General features: G+C 32.4%; 1 protein-coding gene across 6 annotated transcripts in view; it reads left to right on the plus strand.

Annotated features, from left to right (window-relative positions):
• LOC110820283 (inositol hexakisphosphate and diphosphoinositol-pentakisphosphate kinase VIP2) overlaps positions 1–5875 on the plus strand; it is a 54420-nt gene extending 48545 nt beyond the window's left edge. For 5 of the 6 annotated variants that reach the window (XM_088217841.1, XM_088217849.1, XM_088217846.1 and 2 more), the window contains 6 exons: positions 327–398; positions 1848–2098; positions 2324–2381; positions 2570–2737; positions 3273–3347; positions 5254–5875. In XM_088217841.1, coding sequence (XP_088073967.1) covers positions 327–398; positions 1848–2098; positions 2324–2381; positions 2570–2737; positions 3273–3347; positions 5254–5520 — 891 coding nt within the window. In that variant the 3' untranslated portion in view covers positions 5521–5875. The remainder of the gene's footprint in view (positions 1–326; positions 399–1847; positions 2099–2323; positions 2382–2569; positions 2738–3272; positions 3348–5253) is intronic. The other variant, XM_088217853.1, reaches the window with a different exon arrangement.
• The last annotated feature ends 12683 nt before the right edge of the window (positions 5876–18558 follow it).

Here is an 18558-nt window from a genome sequence, read left to right on the forward strand (position 1 = left end):
ATGTTGATTCTCTTTGATATACTTCACTTAGAAAAGGTTGCATGAACAAGGGAAAGACTAGATAGCTCTTTATTCTGATACCTCTTTTCCCATGAGATAGAGATACTACTATTATAATAATCTCATGGCCTTTGGAACTGTATTGTTCACATATCTTTAACTGAAAACCCATATGATCACTAATTCCATGTTTCAAGTGGTTTTCAGGGAGATTGCAAAAGTAGATTGCAGAGAAAATGAAAGAACTGTACTGCACAATCTGTCCTAGTTTTATCTAGGTTATTGGAATATGTTGGTTATAATCCCTCGGCATATTGTTATTGCAGCTCCTTGCAGATGGTGTCATCCCAAATGAGTATGGAATTAATCCAAAACAAAAGCTCAAAATTGGTTCAAAGGTGAACTCGCTTCTCTGATGATCGTCCCCTGTGATATTCTTTTCATTGTTTATGTTAGATTATAAATAATGTGAGATGTGTCAATTTTTTTTCACCTTATACTTTTATGATAATAAGTCATTCAATTTTATCATTTCATATAGTATTAATACAAAAGATTCTTGGACATGGAAGTCTTTTAGTGTCTTCCTCATGTATTCACCTGTTTGTACTGGTAATTGGACTTTTTCCGACAGCAGATTACTGTGTGTTTGGCTTGCAGTTGTTTGACAGCAGATTATAGAGGCATATGAGATTATAAATGATAAAGCTTAGTTTCTATCAAATGTTATGTTTGGATCAAAGACACTTTGTTTATGAGATGGATTTAGAAATCCATGTTTATTTTAGCTGAGAGATGCAAGACATCTCTTAAAAATTGATAATAGAGCTCGTAAACAATTTGAAGTGGAATGAAGACGATGAATTTTAGATTCTATTGGAACTCATGGAAGTTGAAATTGTAATATCTCAATTCTTTTTTGGTGTATGAGCTCAATTTTGTTATTTTGTAGGACTTTCTACTTTCTCATAGTTAAAATAAGCATGGATTTATAAATAATTCCTTCAATAGTATTCATTTGTCCCAAACATAGCCGTAGATTTTTAGGATAATTTTCACGGTAAAAAAAAGTTGAGGACCAAATCCTTCATGCTCCAGTAACTTTATACTTGTTTTCTTTAAGAACAAAATATGAGTTGAATCTATTTGATAATTTTGTTTTTCTTAAGATTATCAGGATAGTTGTAGGCACATGGTTCATCCTTTTAGATAACAATGCAATAGTAATCAAAATTTGGATAATGGGATGCTAGAATTTAGTCAATCTAGGAACACCATTTTCCATCATATTTGTACATGGAGAAGTTTATTATGACAATCTTGATATCTATGCCTGCACAAACAAGTTCTGGGTCAGACTATAGTTACTTATATAATCTGTGTACTTGGCACTTTCTGGAGCATTTGATAAGTACTATATAATCGGTGTACTTTGCACTTTCTGGAGATTTGTTTGTTATGTACTCGACAGCCAGGGACCTTATTAGTTGTAGTAAACCAACTACCAAAAAGAGAACAAACTACTTTAGGTTCAATGTGTTTTCAAAATTAATATTTTTTTAGCAGCATAAAATTAGAGTTTGGAGTTGAAATTTAGTGAAGATAATGGATTCTTTGTCAATTAAGCTATATAGAGGAGGTAGTTGCTGCCAAATAGACCTAATTTAATTTATAGGCCTCCTTTGCATTTGTTTTCACTAACTGCACCATGACAATCTTGCTAGTTTGATGCTCAATATCTGATGTCTCAGTGACAAGTGTGTGAATTTGCCTACATGGATCTGTAGGTTCACCGGAATATCAGTGTGCAACAATATCTCACTTGGTTCTTGTGTTGTTCAATTCAGATTGCTCGCCGTTTGTTGGGTAAAATTTTGATTGATTTGAGGAATACCCGTGAAGAGGCACTTAGTGTTGCTGAACTTAAGAGTAATCAAGACCAACCTCCACCATCAACTAAGACTGGAAAGGAAGATTCAGATTATCAACCTAAGCTTTTCATCAAAAATGATGACTTGAGAAGATCTAGTGCAAATGAATTACCAAAAGATAAGGATGATGATGATGATAAGGAGACCAAATACAGATTAGATCCTAAGTAAATAATACTTAGGATACCTTATCCTCTTTTATTCTTCTTTACTATCACGTTATTTATCTTTGTTTGTGGGGATACCTTATCCTATTCTCTTTGTAGTCTCTCTTACTAATATCTTCTTCTTCTATCCAAAAAAGAAAAAACCATGAGTTTAAACTAATATCTTTACACCATAGTTTGTCACCTCACAGGTTTCTTTTTTTCCCCTTTTAAATTTTCTGTTAGATATGCAAATGTCAAAACACCTGAACGCCATGTGAGAACACGACTTTATTTCACGTCTGTGAGTATATCATCCCTAATGCCATCAATAGACTTTGAAATGTGATTTGCAATTTAATTTTTCTCCATAACCTAAGACGCAAAAGACGTTTGTTTGAAACTTTAGATTTATTAAGATATTCTTTTTTTCTCAGAAATGAAAACTCAAATTATTAATATTTTGTATATCTCTATAAATTTGAATCACAGGAATCGCATATCCATTCCCTTATGAATGTTCTCCGCTACTGCAACTTGGATGAATCTCTTCAAGAAGAGGAAAGTCTTGTTTGCCAAAGTGCTTTAGATCGTTTGTATAAGACAAAGGAGCTTGACTACATGAGTTATATTGTGCTGAGGATGTTTGAGAACACGGAGGTAAATATGTTTTCTTAGTATGTTTCTTAGATAATTAGCTGTTATTGATAATAGTTTATTTTTTGAATGGTTTCTTTAATTTGCTAACCTCAGAGCCTAGAGTAGCCAGTCTGGAAATATATCCTAGGTTTTACTTGTTCTGATTTGTTAGGTTCTGTGCAGTCCTGGGGGACGCTTGGGTTGAATCTCTAATTTTTCTAAATCTACAGAAGATGTAAACAAGATTTTCCTTTTAATGGTAACAGAAGTTGTCAGCTTGTAAAGTGGACACAATTTGCTTTGAATTATTTTATGAATATTTTGGGGCTTTAGCTACTAGGAAATTTCTTTGGTGGGACTCTTGTATTCTTAAACCTGAATGGTAAAATCTCTTTCATGCTTAGTTGACTTCGCTTAAACCTCTGTTTACCTCTCTTTGCGAAGAAAGAAGCGTATACATCTCATATTCCTGTTTGATTTTCTCTCATGATGAAACTAATGGGATCTCATGTTTGATTGAGAGACTGAAATAATGAATTTGAAATTGAATTTTCAGGTGGCTCTGGAAGACCCTAAAAAGTTCCGAATCGAGATGACATTTAGCCGCGGTGCTGATTTATCACCCCTAGAGGTAATATACTTGAAATTTGATAAAAATTTATAATTGAATTAAAGAGAAACTCGTGCCTGTAAACTCAAATATGTTTGTGTGCATGTTTCTTTTATATGTCTTTATGTGCTTGTGTGTGCACGTGTTTCTAATCGTGAAATAACAATATGGTCCACTGAGGCATGGAACTCCTAGACACTTACTCTATTGTGTTTTAGAAGATTTTCTCCCTCCAGAAAATTCCTTGGGTTGCAATGTACATAGACTAGAATGTTCTAATATGTCACCTTGATATGTCTGGATTATTCAATCAGTTGGAAACATGCCAGAAATTTTATGCTGCAATATTGGTATTCGTTAATGCAGAACAGATTTATAACAAAGTATAACAGTGTTATATTAACAGTGAACTCATAGATTTGTTTAACCTCAGCTAAGTGAGGGGTATTAGGCTATATTTGGCAGTAGTTGTAGCTTCGGCTCTGAGTTTAAAGTGCTGTTAAAATAACTTACGTATAAGTGCTTTTAGTCTGAAACTGTTAGCTGTTAAATAAAAATAGTTATAAAAAGTGTTTTCATCTTAAAAAACATAAGTTGAATGTTTGGTTAAAATAATTGTTGATGCTCGAATTAGCCAAAATGGTATAAGAAGAGAATAAACCAAAGTAAAAGTTGTGTTAGCCAAAATGGTATAAGAAGAGAATAAACGAAAGTAAAAGTTGTGTTTGATAAAACAAATGTGAATACTAAAATTATATTAAATATAAAAAAATAAAAATTTAATTAAATAATTATTTATATATATTATATAAAAATATATATACTTAACAAAAGAAAGTTAATAGAAAAATTAATTTGAGTTATTATTTATAGAATAATATTAAGAAATAAAAATCAATTAATTAATTTTTTTAGTTTTAGTAAGATTTGATTTATGAGGGCTGGCGGCAGTTGGTGGGGGCAGTAGCTGGTGGCCAGTGACTGGCGGGTAGCGCAGGCTGCTAGGGCCGCCAAGTGTCAGGTGGCATGCAAGGCAGCTGGTGGGTAGCAACAGCAAGCGACATGCAGCAAAGTGCAGCCAATTGGTGGCAGATGGCACCTACGGGGTGACAAAGAATGGCCAGGGGCCGGCAGATGACGGTTGGCAGCAGTTGAACGAAGTAAAATAAAGGATAATGTGCAATTTTTTAAATTATTTAAGTATAGTATTGGAAAGGAAATATTGAAAGTTTGAACACTTTCAAAAGTTAGTAGTTTCAGCTTATGTCTTTAGTCTATCGAAAACAGATTTTAACTTTGAATTTAGTTAAAAACAGTTTTGATTTATCAGTTGGTTACAAAGTGTTTTGAAAAGAGACGTTGCAATTAGAAACTACAGCCAAACATTTATAAGGTTTCGAGATTAGTATGGATAAGGTTGAGATTTCTCATTGCAATTTGTGGACACCACAATCCTTTTCTTGGAACATGATGTTAGGTTCACTGCTAACGTGTTTACAATTATCCAAGTGTTTGAGCTCATGTCTACATGGAGAGGGAATTCAAAAGGAGGTCAACCCCCTGTTGAGAAGGGTCATATTTAATGATTGCTTTTTGTTTAATCAAGAGCTACGGAAAAGGACTACATTCTTGGCCAATTTATGGACAAAAGCTCATGGATGGTTTTCCGACACTGGTCTCTCAATGTTACATAAGAATTGGGTGGCAAAAATCTTAGAGTGCTTCAGAATTTGGAGTCTATACTCCTGTAGCTAGTATTTTATTTTGTTTTTTCTCTTTTGTTACTTTGTTTTTTCAATTTGAGGAGAATATCTTATTCTCATATATGTAATCTTTTTCTATTCTTATTAGTACTTATTTTTCTATAAGAAAACTAATGGTGGAATCACTTACTAAGTTTTTTTAATCTGTTTCGTATGATTCCCAGCAAAAGAACGATAGTGAGGCTGCTTCATTGCATCAGGAGCACACACTGCCAATAATGGGTCCAGAAAGGTTGCAAGAGGTAGGGTCATACCTTACACTGGAGAAAATGGAAATGATGATTCGGTCATTTGCGATGCCAGCAGAAGATTTTCCTCCGCCATCTACACCTGCAGGATTCTCGGGCTATTTTTCAAAAAGTGCAGCAGTACTTGAGCGATTGGTAAATCTTTGGCCTTTCCTCAAGAATGCTAATGCTAATGGAAAGTAATAAACAACTGATTTTCCATGTCTACATTCTTTCATTATTTCTCCCCATTTGTGTCAATATTTTGCAATTTTGGTGGTAGACCAACTGAAGGGAGTTATAGGCTCTCCTTTAATTTTGCTACAAAAGTGACAACCTTTTGCAACACAAGACTGTTGTTGGAAGTAACAAAACAAGCTGAAAGCCAGAAAATTGTCTGAGACTACGATTTGCATTGTATCTTTCCACTAGTGTGCATAGCGACGTTTATGCATCAAGATATATAACTGTATTGTGCATGTAGTTTGGAGAACTGGTCTGACTTTCTTGCCAATTTTAGAATCCAATCAAAATCTTAAATAAAGTAAATTTAATTACATGCCCAAAGAATTTTTCAATTACTTAGTAAGTTTAATTTTATTTTTATTGCATTTTTGTAGTTCTAACATTTTTTCGGAGTGATATAACTTGCCTAATTAGTATCTTTAGAAATACATATAATTTTATTTTTATTGCATTTTTGTAGTTCTAACATTTTTTCGGAGTGATATAACTTGCCTAATTAGTATCTTTAGAAACACGTCTAATTAACTGGAAAATATTTATTTCAATTACTAACTAAATTTAATTTATTTTTATTGCATCTTCTTATTTTAGCCAATCATTTCTATGTTGGTATTCCTTGACAAATTCAGATTTAATAAGCTCATCATTTATCATTTATCATTTATCGACAATTACATTTTTATAGTTCTAACATTTTTTTGTAGTGATATAAATTATTTAATTAGTATCTTTAGAAACACGTCTAATTAACTTCAAAAATTTTATTTCAATTATTAAGTATATTTTATTTTATTTTTATGGCATCTTTTCATTTTAGCCAATCATTTCTATGTTGGTATTCCTTGACAAATTTATTGTTAATTTCTTTTTATCAATTTGGCCATCTTGAGTGTTCGCACATTTTTTCTTTCATTTATTTTTCTTTGGAACCAATTGATCTCCATACTTCATGCATGCTCCAGAGTCACTTACTGTACATCTGTATTAGCATATTGTCCCAGAGGGAGAGAAAAAATAACCGGTACATTTGTAGGTGGTTCAGTGATTTTGTTTACTCTTTTAACATCATTGAATGTGTCGGATAATTGGTTATGTTTTATAGATAAATTATCTTGTAAGCTTATCGTTTACATTATTTTGTGCAAGAATCAATATACGATGATAAAAATAACGTGTTATGATCAATTTATTTATTCAACTGTTTGCATTTCTTTTTAATATTAGAAAAATTATCTTACTAAAATGATAACTAACAAATTGTGCAGTAATGATGTTAAATATTATGTTAATATTAGCTTCACTCATCATTAAATAAAATATATTTTATCTTCTAATATGAAATGTATATTTAGTCTGTCAACTAAACATCTATATTCTTTCTTGATGTTGGGTCAAACTAAATTTGAAAAGTATTTATATTTCTTCATGAAAATAAATTAATATATCAGAAGATGAGTTAAAAAAACAAAAAAAAAGATAATTAATATGTGTTAATATTTTAATCTAAATAACAAGTTACTAAAGAAAAATAATAAAACAATACAAGAAGTAACTAATTAATTTTTACATTTTTATATCTAAAGAAATCACTATTTCAGTCTGAATTTTATTTATTTTTTTTAAAATTGATTTTGTCAAAATGTATTATATTTATAGGATCTTGATCGAAAATTATTTAAAAAAATGTGTTTAATTTTATCTTTTCTTTCGATGAAGTTTGATAAAGATCCATCAAACATTGTAACTTACAATATGTACAAGACCAATGTCCCTTAAGCCACATTGATAAGACGTTTATGAGCTTCTTAAATTGCTGGTAGTCTTTTTTTTTCATATATTTTGCACTTTTGGTGGATCAGATGATTATTACGAAAATTATTATTGTGGTCATTGTAATATTATTTGTTTCAATTTGAAGTAAATTCACATCCAAGGCCTTCGCCACGCGCACAACCTCATAGATGCCTTAAATTATTAAAATGTCATCGTACTTATTTCCAAAGAATTAGATAGAATCGGTTGAATGAGATTCATTATTTTTCATTAGTTACTTGAGAGATTATTGTTGAAAACGTTTATATCAATATTGTTGTTGTAGAAGCATATCTAATGCATGAAAAATAGAGAATACTTCTCTAGCATGTTTCATTAATCATATTTTTTAAGCACAATTTTAAATTGAGAGCTTATATAAAATACAACAAAGTTACACTTAAAAGTTATAAAATTTTATGATTTAGAATGTATACAGTCATAATGAGTTTTTAGAACTACCACTGTTATTCATAATTATCTCTCAATTTTTTATAAAAACATCAAGTAGATCTTTTACTGCGTAAAGTATATAAATTTGAGTTCTTTATAAAGATAATGCTAAAAAAAATAATTCTTTACCACGACTTATTGCATAAAGGCCTCATTTTTCTTATTATATCTTTAAAACATAACATACTAGTGAATTTCAACATCAAGTATCCATAATAAATAGCTTTTTTTTGGAAATATCAAGGAAAAATAATTCAAGCTTCTTACCATAATTTGACAAATCTATCAAAAATTGATTGAATAGATTGATTATAAATAATACTAACAAAAATGTGTGGAAATAAAAAAATAATTAAAATAAATATATATGTACAGTTTATAATTTAGGGTTTATGATTCTGATTTTAGGTTTTAGAGTTTAGGATTTACGGTTAATAGTTTAAAATTTAAGGTTTATGATTTAGGGTTTATAGTTTACAATTTAAAGTTTATGGTTCAAGATTTATGGTTCAGGATTTAGGATTTGGTATATATGGTTCAGAGTTTAGGGTTTACAATTTAGATTTAAAGAAATTTTAATATTTTAGAATTTGGAAGTTTAGAGTTTACGATTTAGATTTTAGGATTTAGGGTTTAGTGTTTAAGGTTTAAGGAAAAGAGTTTAGAATTTAAAGTTTAAGGTTTAAGGTTTAAGGTTTAAGGTTTAAGATTTAGAGTTTACGGTTTAGCACTATTTAAACTCTAAACCCTAAACCTAAAGCCCTAAAACTCTAAAATTTTAAAACTCCATACCTTAAACCATAAACTAAAACACCCTAAAACCTAAATCATAAACCCTAAATCATGAATCACAAGGTTTAAGGTTATGGTTCAGGGTTTAGGGTTTGCAGTTAATTGTTTAGAGTTTGCAATTTTAAGATTTTAAGTTTTAGGATTTTAGGTTTTAATGGTTCATGGTTTACAGTTAATGATTTAAGTTTTAGAGTTTTATGTTTTTAAGGTTCTATGGTTTACAGTTTAGGGTTTAGAGTTTAAAATTTAGGGTTCAAGGTTTAAGGTTTTAAAATCTTAAGCTCTACACTCTAAGCTTTTAACCCTAGAAACCTAAACCATAAAACTTAAATCTTAAACAATAAACCTTAAAATCCTTATCTCTAAACCCTGAACTTCAAACTGTAAACCTCAAATCTTAAAACTCTAAAATTATAGACCCTAAAATCCTAAATCGTTAACTTTAAACTATAAACCATTAAACTCTAAAATCCTAAACCATAAAACTCTAAACCTTAAACCATTAAGTATAAACCATAAACCATAAACCTTAAACCATAAATCATTAACTATAAACCCTAAACTATGAACTGTAAGGTTTAAGTTAAAGTTTATGGTTTAGTGTTTAGGGCTAACAATTTAGTTTTAAATTTTAGAGTTTTAAGGTTTTCAAATTTTAGGGTTTTATGCTTTAAGATTTCTGGTTTTAGGGTTTAGGGTACAGAGTTAAGGGTTAGGATTTAGGATTTATAATTTATGGTTAATGATTTCATATTTATGGTTCATGGTTTAAAGTTTAAATTTAAGGTTCATAGTTTAGGGTTTATGGTTCAGATTTTAGAATTTACGCTTTAACGTTTAGGGTTTACAGTTTACGGTTATGGTATTGCATAAAATATTCTTACTTTAGTTTCTGTATAAAAAGTATTTAATAATAATGTCACTGATTAATAATTAATTTTTTACGAATAACTACACTACTCATATCAAGAAAATTGCTCACACACAAATAGTATTTAAACAATAGTATTTATGTAAGGACCCCGGAAATTTTAAATGAAATATATGTATTAAAAATGTCAAATGCGGAAGCGTAATAAAAATTTTGATTAACATCCCTTACACAATAACCAAAACGTATTCAAAACATGAAAGAACAAACTAACTAAAATAAATACTCGAGATAAGAACTATAAAAATAGCTATGGAGTCTTTAGGCGTCTCTTTCGCCGTCTTCCTGCGGAACAGGCTCAGGAACAATGTCTTCCTGATCTGAAATGGTTAAATAAGGAATGAGCTACACTAGCCCAGTAAAGACATCAGACTATCTCACCGCCACGGAAGTAAAGGTGGGTAGAAAACAAAAATGAGCAATTGAGCATAATTTATAACGAACTCGTTTATTAATATAAAAACTCTTACTGTTCACTTACCTCGGTTAGATCCATGAAAACGACATATGAAAGCAATAACATTATCATCATCATAAAATCATATAAACTGTATAACATAACACTTACCACACCTTTGCATTTCAATCATTAAACAACATATTTTCCTCTTTTACTAGCCTACTAGTATCCATGGGGATCCATAGGGGGTCCCCGCTACCCGTGAACCATTAACATTACAACCTGATTCTAGGGCCGTCTCCATACCTCGTTCGATATGGGCGTCAAAACCATGAACCTCAATACCCCGTCCGGTATGAGGGTGAAACGGGCCGTCCCCATACCCCGTCTGGTATAGGCACCAAAATATATAAGGTCTCCATACCCCGTCCGGTATGAGAGACCACGTTCCCGGTAGGGTTCCCTACGGACCCAGTTCGTCCACCATCTCCCTGGATATCTAGTCAGGCTGTCCACATTATCCACTTATAAATTCACATAACCTTTTTGCATTTTTCCTTAATCTCAATCATCCAATCATACACAACATGTAAACTAGTAATTGACACCAAACAAGACAACATAGTATCGGGTTAACCATAATATCAACCATAATAAAGAAACCATGATTCATGCATACGAGACCATCAAATAAATACATCAGACATCATGCTGCATTTAATACTGAAAAATAGATCAAACAACAACAGACCAACACTGTATCAGACTCAGGCTCCATTGGCAACCTTAATCAATTATACATCTATAAAGTCACACAGTACAGTTTAATTATTTATTTAGCTTTAATACCGTGATAGAAAATATGGTGAAGGGTCCATACTTGTTTCAGGGTCTGAAATCGACTCTACAGTGCGTCTACGGGCTGTCCCTAATTTTTCTGAATTTTTTCCGAAAAACTAAAAAGCACTACCGGTACTTGCACGTGACCCCAAAAATTCCAAATCAGACTTAGGGTCCCTTTCGGCCAATATCGGAATTCTGGCACGACGGCTCCGCCGTGCTCCGGCGAGCGGCGATCCGCCTCGGAGTGGCCATTTTCGGCCGAATTCGGCCACACTTGCATCGGTTCCTGTGAAAAAACAACCCTAGGGCCTTCGGTGGGCCAAAAAATCACAAAAAAACTGAGAATTACCGGCGACGGTGCTCTCGGGTGCGGCGGCTCCTCCGGCGTGAGTCGTGTTTTGATGTTTGGCTCTAATTAACCTGTAGAAAAAGGAACGATGATCACAGTGGTATAAAATTTGCACCGAACGGAGGCTGGAAAGGGCCTCATCGGAGGCAAAAATCGAGGAGGGGCGCGAAGGTGCTGCTGGGCTTCGGCTGGATTTTTTGGCCGTTTGGCCGGTGGTTTGGCTTCGGTTTGGCCATAGGCGGACTCAGCATCAAAAAACGAGCAAGGGAGAGAAAATTTACCTCGATCAGCGGTCGAAAACTTCCTCGGTGCGGCGGTGGGTGGCGGCGACCGGCTCCTCCAGCGTTTGGTTCTTCTTCTCCGGCGAGGCACTGACGACTAGGGTTTTTGTGGTCAGGTGTGGGTGGGGTTATTTATACCCTTTGCCTTTTAATCTCAACCGTCCATCAAGATTAAATCTGAACCGTTCGATCGCGATTTAATTGGGATTATATCTAGGCCATCCATCGCGATGTAATCTGGATCGTCCATGCCTGATTGAATCTGGGTCGTCCGTGCGCACGTTTGATCTAGGCTGTCCGTGCGCGCGGGAACGGATCTGGGACGTTCGATCGCGCGCACGCGGATTGCCTACGTGGTCTGTTCCCTGGTCAGCGTTGCCTTGCCACGCGGCGGGTCCTGGTTGGCTGGGGCTGCTGACTGGGCCGCTGACGTGGCTGCTGAGGTGGGTGCTGACGTGGCACAATTTTTTTAAATTACGTTTTTACCCCCATTTTTCAATTTTCTTTTCAAAAATACCCTAGAATCCAAATTTTCACCCCTTTTTCCCAAAATGAATTTCAATTAAATACAAATAATATTTTTACCCACTTTTATCATTATTATAATTTTTATTTTCATTAAATTAAATTAAATTAAATAAAAATCAAATAAATAAAAAATAAAAATACTAAAATAAAATTTTATTTCAATTGAGTGTTACAATTTAAACATCAAAATAAAAATAATGTTAAAGTTAACAAATATAGAGAGAAGCATAAGAACATCAACTTATATTGAGTTTGAATAACTAATAAACATAAGTATTCAAGATTCATGATAACTTATTCTGATGTAAGAAGGATAACCTATCAAATAAAATAAAATAATAAATAAGTAGTTGAAGTTGTTTAAACTTTCAACAAATCAAAGAATGTGTAAACTCTTGGAAATGTCAAGATGTAAATAGCAAAACAATTTTGAAGGATCTGGAAGTGTAACAAATTAGATTTAGCAATTTTAATCTAATTTTGGTATTGATTAGAAATGAAATATTGATATTCTAAGGCAAATTGAAAATCACAAATAAATGGGTGATTACATATAAAGAAATTCAAAAATGAAGAACAATATGTAAACAAATTATAAAGAATAAGATAAATGACATGGAATAACCAAAGTTTAATCCAAAATAAGAGAATAAAATATATTCCAGAATAAAAAAAAAAAGCTTGAAGGAAAAAAAAGGGCCAAAGATCGGTTGGGTATTAAGGTGAGGAAGTTGTAACACCCCAAACCCAACAATGAGGCGCAAATCTATTCCTACCATTATTCCTATAATGGGCCCACAAAACATGCCTAAAATTTAATATAAAACACAACATTTCATGTGATATATACAGTAATGATATACATAGAACATGAGATCAAAATTTAAAGTTTAACAAAACAAAATGAAAATTTTTAAAATATGTACAAAATATATATATCACATGAAATGTTACATGATGTCAAAATTTAAAGTTTAACAAAACAAAATGAAAATTTCTAGAATATGTACAAAATATATATGCACTAGAACCCTTTCATAAGTTTTACTCGTCCAGCAATGGTTTTGATTATTCTTTCTCTTTTGAAAAATATCAAAGTAAAATTTAATGAGATTCACCAACTCAATAAGTATTTCTCTTTTTCCAAAACTCATATCAGATATCATGCAAAAACACACAATATATGACAAATGCAATGGTAATGGTTTCAATACAAAATTTATTATCATTTTTACTGTTTTCTAAAATAGAGTTACTTATTAAACACAATTGTTTCTGGCATTCTAATTTTACATGTTTCTAACCGAATTTCTCAATTACACTCGAATATTACTTATGGCCTCAAAGTATCACCACATACACTCGAAAGAATATATATACACTTGGAATGTCATCTCTAGGGTTTCATTGCACCATGCCATTTATGTCGTCGTCGAAGAGAGGCAAAAAAGCCCCCCCCCCCCCCTACCACATTGATAGGACACACAATCTCATACATCGGTTATACCAGTTACATTTGTTAGGTGACTCACACTCACAAATACTTATCCACGTTTGGACTAGGTTTCAAACTCTATCCTTGTGCAGGTTCACCATACACGTTGAACTTCAGCCACACACACACACTCCCCTCCTCGTTTCAAACTAAACGAGAAAGTATCTAGAGTTTATACCTTATTCACTCATATCAACTCATTTTTTAATTTCTTATTTACTTCCCTTTTATTTTATTTTTCTTTTAAATATTATTTTAGTTAATTTATTTCGTAACTATAATTAATTCATTTCTACTTTCATTTGTTTTCTTACGTTGTTTACTTTTTTTCAATATTTCACTTTATTGGTGGTTTCTTTTCACTTATAAATTTTATTTCTATTCACAAATCCAAACATTTATCAGTCCTTAAATTTTTCTGGTTTCCATCTCTTCATGATTTCCAAACAAGTTAGGATTCACTTATCATATGTCCCACAATCACATGAAATCATGTTCAATGATACAAAGACCAGGAAAATCAAGTGTCTTAAACTCATTCCTAGCAGTTCCCACTGTCGAAAGATGTCCAAGTTATGTTCTTCATCAAGGAATCAAGTTAGTATATGTTCTATACTAAAACACACAAATTTAAGAATACATATGCATAAGCTTTTAATATCCCAATTCAGGTTTAGAATGAAGAAATACTTACCAAAGTTCCTCAAACAGATTGTATTCCACTTGATCAACGACCTATAATCACCATACATAAACATAATAAGATTTAATTGACAGAAATGAATTAAACCTAAGGAAAATTACTAACAGTGGTCATTTTGAGTAATTACCAACAACAAACTCGTTTTTCGGTATTCGGTGAACCACCACTTTGACTCCCTGCGTAGGTGTGGGCGATTTACTTTCCAAAATCTATACGTATACACATACATACGTATTAGCATCTGTATTCACCAAAACTCCACAACGAAAAAGGAAACGGAAGGTCACTTAATTCGGTTTAGGTGCTGTGAAGACCGAACAGCCTCAAGTTTCCAGATCCAGATTTACACCACCAGAGATGATTTACGGTTTTCCCGAGAAGTCCCTCACACTCACCATGGCAAGGTGAGCACTATAGCTCCTGCAACCTATAAACACATACGTTAATACCCATTTCCATTGAGAACTCACACCGAAAGAGAAAAACGAACTCACCCGGTTCGGGTTCGATGTCCTAAAAACCAGAAATAGCCTCGGGTTCGATTCCTAGCTTCTGGAGGATGGTCTCTTTGGTTCCCCGAGAGCACTCCTCACTTGCCACGATGTTTGGAGGATTTGGTTTCACACCTACATGCCAGTTAGAGTGAAATACGAAAAGGGAATCTCAGAAAAATAGAAAGGAACAAAACTTACCTACTTTCATAACGCCAGCGTCGTGCGCAACACAGCTTCAGAATCCACCAGCAATGCGGCATTTCTCGATCGAGGTTCCCTTCCCCTTTCTTTCCTTCGGCCTTCCGCCTCTGCAATACCTCCTCCTTCCTCTTCAGTCATGTTTCCTTTTCTCCTTCTAGTTTCCTTACTCGTCTCTCTCTCGAGCAGTGTTCTCTTCTCCCTCTCAACCCGACCCTCACTCAACTCGGCCTCCTTTTCACCCACTCGACTCATATCTCCTCTTCTCTCTCATTTTCGGCTCCCATTTATTGAATTCAAAAAGAACCCTAATTTATTCCTTTAAATACCAATTGCCCTAACTATCCGATCTTGTAATCTTAAATTTGGATCGTTCGACTGGATGTGATTTCCAGTTATCGAATCTCTCAAATAGTGCGATCTTGATCGTCCATTTTCTTATTTCTATTTGCCCCCTTCCATTCTCATTTAATTATGCTTTTGACTCCCTTTTTTTTCATACGTTTTCATTTAGATCCTTAAAATTTATAAAAATCCCCTAATTTTGTAAAATTTCTTTCATTTAAACCCTAAGTTCTAATTTTATTTATTTATTTATCGTCTTTCTATTGAGAACCGGATATTACAGAAGTACATATAACTGAAAGTTCAAAACTTACTAGCAATTAAAAAGTGTGGAACAACATCAAGCAAAAATCAAAGCATACGTGAAAACTGAGATGAGAATGTTTTATAGACCCAATATTATTTTTCATGGATACTCCGATGAACCCTTTTGTTTAATAGATTAGAAATATTTAAAAGAAAAATCTCTTCAGGCTAGGAATAATTAAAAAATGTTGCTATCTAATCAAGAAAAGAACTATAATACAGAAAAAAGAAAACATAAAATTTCTTTATAAGCATCAAGAAATACAGAAATAAGAAAAAAATCACTCTGGAAAAGGTAAGAGTTATAACCTAAGCATATGAAGATTTTCTCTGGTTGCATGTTGGAGAATAGTAAGTTTTGAACATTAACTCATCTCTGTTCTTTTATGTTTTTTTTCCTCTCTCTCCCGCTACAAGGCTTGTAGGTTTTCAAGAATCTGGTGAAAGAAAAATTAGTCGAGAGAAGAGAATGAAGAGGTTCTTTTTCCTACAAGTCTTAGAACTCATTTCTAGGTTTTCTCTAAAAAGAAACCATTTTGTGCTTTTGAGCCTTCTTCTTCTGACTGATATTTCTATTATGCTTTTCTTCTCTGTTTCTCTCTTATCTACAAGGTTTTGTATATTTTGAATGATGTAAGTGGTGAAGCTTTTTAAAGGAGGGGGATATTTCAATTAAACTTTTAATTTTGAATTTGTTTTTAATTAATTGGCTCATGATGCTTAATAAAATTAATTTAATTTCATTTAATTGTTACATCACATATGGGTTCATTTTCACTTGCTTAAAACCAAATTAAGAATTGGACTGTTGAGTCTCTTCTCCCTACTACGTTCTTTTAAAATTCAATCTCTCATGCCGACAAGTCTCGCCCGAGAGGAACACAAAGATCTACATTAACAAAATTTTAATTTAATGCCTAATTGTTTTAATATTTACAATATTTTTGAAGATTAATATATCTCCATTATTTCTAACAAATCATAGTGTAGAATTTTGCAACAAAAATTAAAAAAAAAAAACACTTCATGGCCTGTTTATGTGTTTAAAAATATATTAAAATAATAATAATAAAAGAAAATAAACACAGATAAAAGAAAAAAATACTAGAAAACTAAAGAAACTCACCAAAGAACAAAAAACACAAAATCTTAAACAGGCGCCAAAAAGCTAAAAGAAAGAATATTTCCCCAAATATATAAAAAGCTCATTTAACTTGTTATGTATTTTATATAAAATTTACACAAGTGGTCATAATTAGATCCAAATTTTACTTACTGTATCCAAAAGAAATACACTAATAGAGTTAATCTTTATAAAATACAAATATATACCTCTATTGAATAATATATGTTAGATTAAGATGTAGAATCCTTGAAGGAAAACCAAAAAAGCCTTGAGATGTTAATGATGTAATGCGTGGGAACATGAAAGCCATAGCAAGGGAGCAAAAGTATAAAGCATGAGCAGGCAAATTTGATGTAGTACTATCAAGTTAAAACTTCCATATGTGTATACGTGTATATATCCCTCTTCAAGCAATTATGCAGACAATCTAAGATCGAATACTTAAAATAAAATATGTTGGGAAAAGAGTATGGCATATAAAAAACCCACATTCTTGTTTATGATGGTTATTAGCACCAATAAGGACCCACCCATTGTAGATATCATGAATTCATCACCTGGGCAGCTCAATAGCTAATGAGATCATTTGCAACCACCTATTAATGCTTTGTTATGAAACTGTCATACTCTATTATTCTGTTATGCAGCTGTTACGTTTGGTTATAAGTGGTTTTTCAATTTTTCTTTTTTGTTTTCTAGGTTCTATATATAAATAGGAGTTTGTAATTATGGATCATTAGATCGTTCATTTTTCTATCATCAATAAAATAATTTTGTTCTCACTAAACATTATTTTCTGAGCTGTGAAAATTTGTTCACTTATTGGTTTTTTTTAGCTATCGTTTTCTTTATATTGTAATATTAGCATAATTTAGATTATTATATCTATCCAATATGATTCTTCACAACTTCTTCCTTATCATTTATGATTTGTATGAAGCATAAATATGAAATTGTAAATCGTTTGCAAGCTAGGAAACACATATAAGATGATTGGGAATGGAGTTGACGATTCTCCCACACTTCAAAAGGCTAATATTGGCCTAGTAGTTGCTGATGCAGACTGTTACAACTCCTAGTGCTTCTGACTTTATTTTAATGGAACCTACGCTTATTAGTGTTGTTCTAACAATTTGATCAATTTCCCAAAGAATGAAAAATTACACAGCGAGCAAGCTTACGCTGTGATAGTTAAAAAAAGAGTTTTACCTTCAACATTTCATTAGTTATTTATACTGCCTATTGTATGCAAATGAATTTCATGTGTCCCAAGTTTTTCTCTCATAACATTTGATTTTTAGATTGATTATATTAGTTTTAATTATGTTTGTATTACTGGCTCTAACATGGCAATTTGAGTTCCGACCCTTCATGGTGCTGATAATTATCTATCCTTATGATGGTTTTACAATTTCCCTCTCCCTCTCCTAAAACTCCATTCTTGACAAATTCATAAAATCAAATTAACTTTAACCTTTTTTTTTCTTCGGGAGCATTAGAAATTATTTTCTATTTAGAATCTAGCAAGAGGATGTTGTATACCAGGTTCCATTATGACAATATCAAAAGATAGAGTAAAGTCATCTCCTCAACCACATAGCTAGAAATTGGCAGAAATGTTTACAACTGGGATCATTCTTATAGGCTACTTGGGAACAATGACTGTCATTTCTAATCTGGGTAGCCTATGTTGGGTTTTGGGTTCCCTCCTATGTGAAAAAATCCAAATTCTTTGAGTCCACTTATTTTTGTCCCATCAAGGTTATTATGATTTTTTATAGTATATCACTTTAATCCGAAGGAACAGTATAAAAAAAATTTTGAACCACCAAAAGAAATAAAACAATAAAGGGAATATTTGCTTAAAAAATTACATCCAACATGTTTCGGTTCCTTTTACGATCAAATGGCCATCTTTTTTCGGATCAGGCTAAAATTTG

The sequence above is a fragment of the Carica papaya genome, chromosome 1 (assembly GCF_054855325.1).
Source record: "Carica papaya isolate Zhongbai chromosome 1, ASM5485532v1, whole genome shotgun sequence".
Classification (NCBI taxonomy): Eukaryota; Viridiplantae; Streptophyta; class Magnoliopsida; order Brassicales; family Caricaceae; genus Carica; species Carica papaya.